General features: G+C 39.6%; 1 protein-coding gene across 1 annotated transcript in view; it reads right to left on the bottom strand.

Moving 5' to 3' along the window:
* usp33 (ubiquitin specific peptidase 33) overlaps window positions 1–3,025 on the bottom strand; it is a 22,118-nt gene continuing 19,093 nt past the window's right edge. The window contains exons 20-24 of the mRNA XM_014013002.1: window positions 2,878–2,959; window positions 2,689–2,797; window positions 1,037–1,139; window positions 356–424; window positions 1–269 (exon numbers count right to left, since the gene is read on the bottom strand). Of these exons, the coding sequence (XP_013868456.1) occupies window positions 112–269; window positions 356–424; window positions 1,037–1,139; window positions 2,689–2,797; window positions 2,878–2,959 (521 nt within the window). The 3' untranslated portion in view covers window positions 1–111. The remainder of the gene's footprint in view (window positions 270–355; window positions 425–1,036; window positions 1,140–2,688; window positions 2,798–2,877; window positions 2,960–3,025) is intronic.

Raw genomic sequence — 3,025 nt, 5'->3', positions numbered from 1 at the left:
TTCAAATAATAATAATAATAATAAAAATTAAGTGCAAAATAAAAGGCTTCTCTTGTTAAATTCCTTGGAGGTATTTTCTTTTCGTTTGTTCGTTTACTGTCGATTGCCGTATTAAACCGAGCGCGTCTCCACCTCGATTTTCTCCTCCGACTGCGACGGTTCGGCTTCCTGGTGGCTGACGTTTGGTCGCACYGTGACCAGCGGGCCGCCGCCGTAGATGGAGTGGAGGAAGTTCCACGTCTCCTCAGAGATCTGCCCCGAGTCTGCCCCTGCAAGCAAAACCATACATTACTAAATAACACACATATTTAGCATCTATGTACAATATATATAAAGACAAATATAAAATACGTACCTTGTTTGAGCACAAAATGTCCGCTTTTGTTTACAGTAATCTTGGAATTATCAATGGGTCCTGGTGAATCTTGGGAATAAAAAAAGAAGAAAATTAGCTTTTTATTACAGATAGCAGTCATTTACACAGCTAATCTTCTTAAAGACATGCTCTAAATCCTAAGTGACTCAAAGAGCAGCGATGTTAAAACGTCAAGTGTTTCTGTCAAAGTATGAAAAGACATTTCTGCTCCTCATTTGCAACAGAGAGAGGGAAAAAAAAAACAACAAAGATCGGAGGAGCAGAAGTCGACGTTTGCAGACGTTCCTGATCCGAGCCGTTATAAATAGATGTGACAACGCAAAGAGGGGAGGGGAGACGAAAAATCAAATCTATTTTGACATCTTTTTGCTGTTGAAGGAGAGAAACCTGGCTCAGGGGAGCAGGAACATTCTTTGAACTATCAGGAAAAAGGGAAAAGGACCTCCAGAATTTTGTTTGAAAATAGGTAATTTATGCAAACTATAAAAAAACAAACATATTTATTATTGTTTTAGAAGAAAGATCAGATTAAATAAAGCAAGTAATTCCCCCTGTTAAGATGTAATTACATATCAGATGTCACTTGGGATATATTTAACCTTCTAACCAGACATTTAAAGAAGACGGGAGGGAGACGAGGGGGGATTTCAGTCCATTTACCATTGTCTTTTCCTTTGACAAAGCCCTCCCACTCACGAAACCACTGCATGCTGATGCAGTATATGACCACCGGAGACTCCTCCTCCTGGAATGCCTTGTTCAGCTAGAGAGACAGGAGGAGAGGGAGAGAGGAAGTGGGGGAGGAGGACAGAGACAGGGAGGAAGGAGTGCGGGTAGACGGCAGGGAGGTGGGGGTAAAATAATTAAGAGGAAAGGAGATGGAAAACTTAATTAAATTCCTTCTGGTAGTTATTCCAATTAGAGGACACTCTTAAGATCACACAGCCCAGAATTCGTTTTTCTTAGAAATAAAGTCCCTGCTCCTCCTGTCTTCTTCTCCTAATGAAGCTTTTCAGAGACGTGGCATAGGCAGTGTAGGCAAACAGTAAAGGCGCCGTCACAAATGGGGGTGGATAAAAACCATTTTATAACTTTTTATCGGAGTATAGCTGATTTAGTCTGTAGAATAATCATGAAGGTAACTGGTTCTGCTTAGGCTATATGGTGCAGAGGATATTTCACAATAAAAGTATCATATGATGCAGTCAAGACTAACTACTGTTGCTCAGAGTGTAAATAGAAAACAAAATAAAGATAATGTATGTTTCATTTAAGATCTCAAGATAAAGTTCAGATTAAAGTCCGTTTTTCAGTCTTCTACTTCCATGAAATACAGATTTTATGTTTTATTAATCCCCAAAATTTAGTAAAACAATCTTCATATGGCTGGAATGTGCACAGTTTTGTGTAGATGTGTTATGTTGTTTACTATTTTAATTAAACAACCTGGTTTCTAAAGATAGAAAATAATATCATAAGATAATCTATAGTAAAAAAAGAAAGAACTGTTTAATGTGAATGCACGTAAACTGGCAGTAATGCTTAGAAAACTGCAACAGGGTTCCCACGGGTCCTTAATAAGTCTTAAAAGTCACTGAATTCATCAATCCAAAAATAAAGCCTTAGTTAGCCTTAAAATGTCCAAAAACAGTCTTTCAAATGTTTTAAAAATGTCAACACATTCTAAGTAGGATGATTGTAATTTGTCTCAAATATTAAAATTATTGGTAAGATTTATTAATTTTTAATTTTCAGAATGCTTCTCGCAGGTAGTTGTTTTGCGTTAAAAAATAAACACTTGGGTAAAATTGTTGCCATTTTTATTAAATTTTTGATTATCATGAAGTTGGTTTTAAATGTCATTTCAAGTGGCATTAAAGAGGTCTTAAAAAGTCTTAAATTTAATTTGCTTTCAGCTCTGGGAACCCTGTGCAAAAGAGACACCACATGAAATCTTGCCCAGGGTGCCAAATTAGCTAGGGCCGGCCCTGCACAGAGCAGTAAAATAACCCTAAAAAAAAAAAAAAACATTCATTTCTGCTCCGAGGGGCCGCTGTGTGAGAGGAGCACACCAGGCTAACAGCTGCGTTTGTCTCAGTCCTTTCACAATCAGGCTTTTATCTGGCTTCACTCTTCTTATCTGCTGTTTGGGGGGTGAAAAGCACCGACACGTGCAGMCCCATCATCTTGTAAAACAGGCTGGAGAAAAGGGCCTAAATGCACCCATTAGTCCAAGCTGCACAGAGGCACACGATGCATTATCGTCCACACTGGTTAAAGGAATTCTGGGTAAAGTGGACAGAAACGCTCACCCTGACAAACATGTCCAGCTCCGACTTGCGCCGTTTCTCCAGCTTCTCTATCTCAGTCTGGCACGTGTGGCAAACGTAGAGGTGATTGACGGCCGGTCCTCCTCCGTACCTGCAGAGGATGCATCAAATAATTAATAATAATAATAACGGTGAGATCTAAAGAGGTGTGGCCTGTTGGACCACGCCTACCTGCTGTAAAGGTGGTCCCACACGTTCTGCGGCAGCATTACCACCAAGTCGTCGACGTATGACGCTTTGTTGGGCGGCACGCCTGAAGAAAAGCATTTCAAACATCAGACAGTCAAAACAAGACATCAGATATCATATATATATATAT

The sequence above is a fragment of the Austrofundulus limnaeus genome, unplaced genomic scaffold (genome assembly GCF_001266775.1).
Source record: "Austrofundulus limnaeus strain Quisiro unplaced genomic scaffold, Austrofundulus_limnaeus-1.0 Scaffold97, whole genome shotgun sequence".
Lineage (NCBI taxonomy): Eukaryota > Metazoa > Chordata > Actinopteri > Cyprinodontiformes > Rivulidae > Austrofundulus > Austrofundulus limnaeus.
This window is presented reverse-complemented; position numbering and strand designations above follow the sequence as displayed.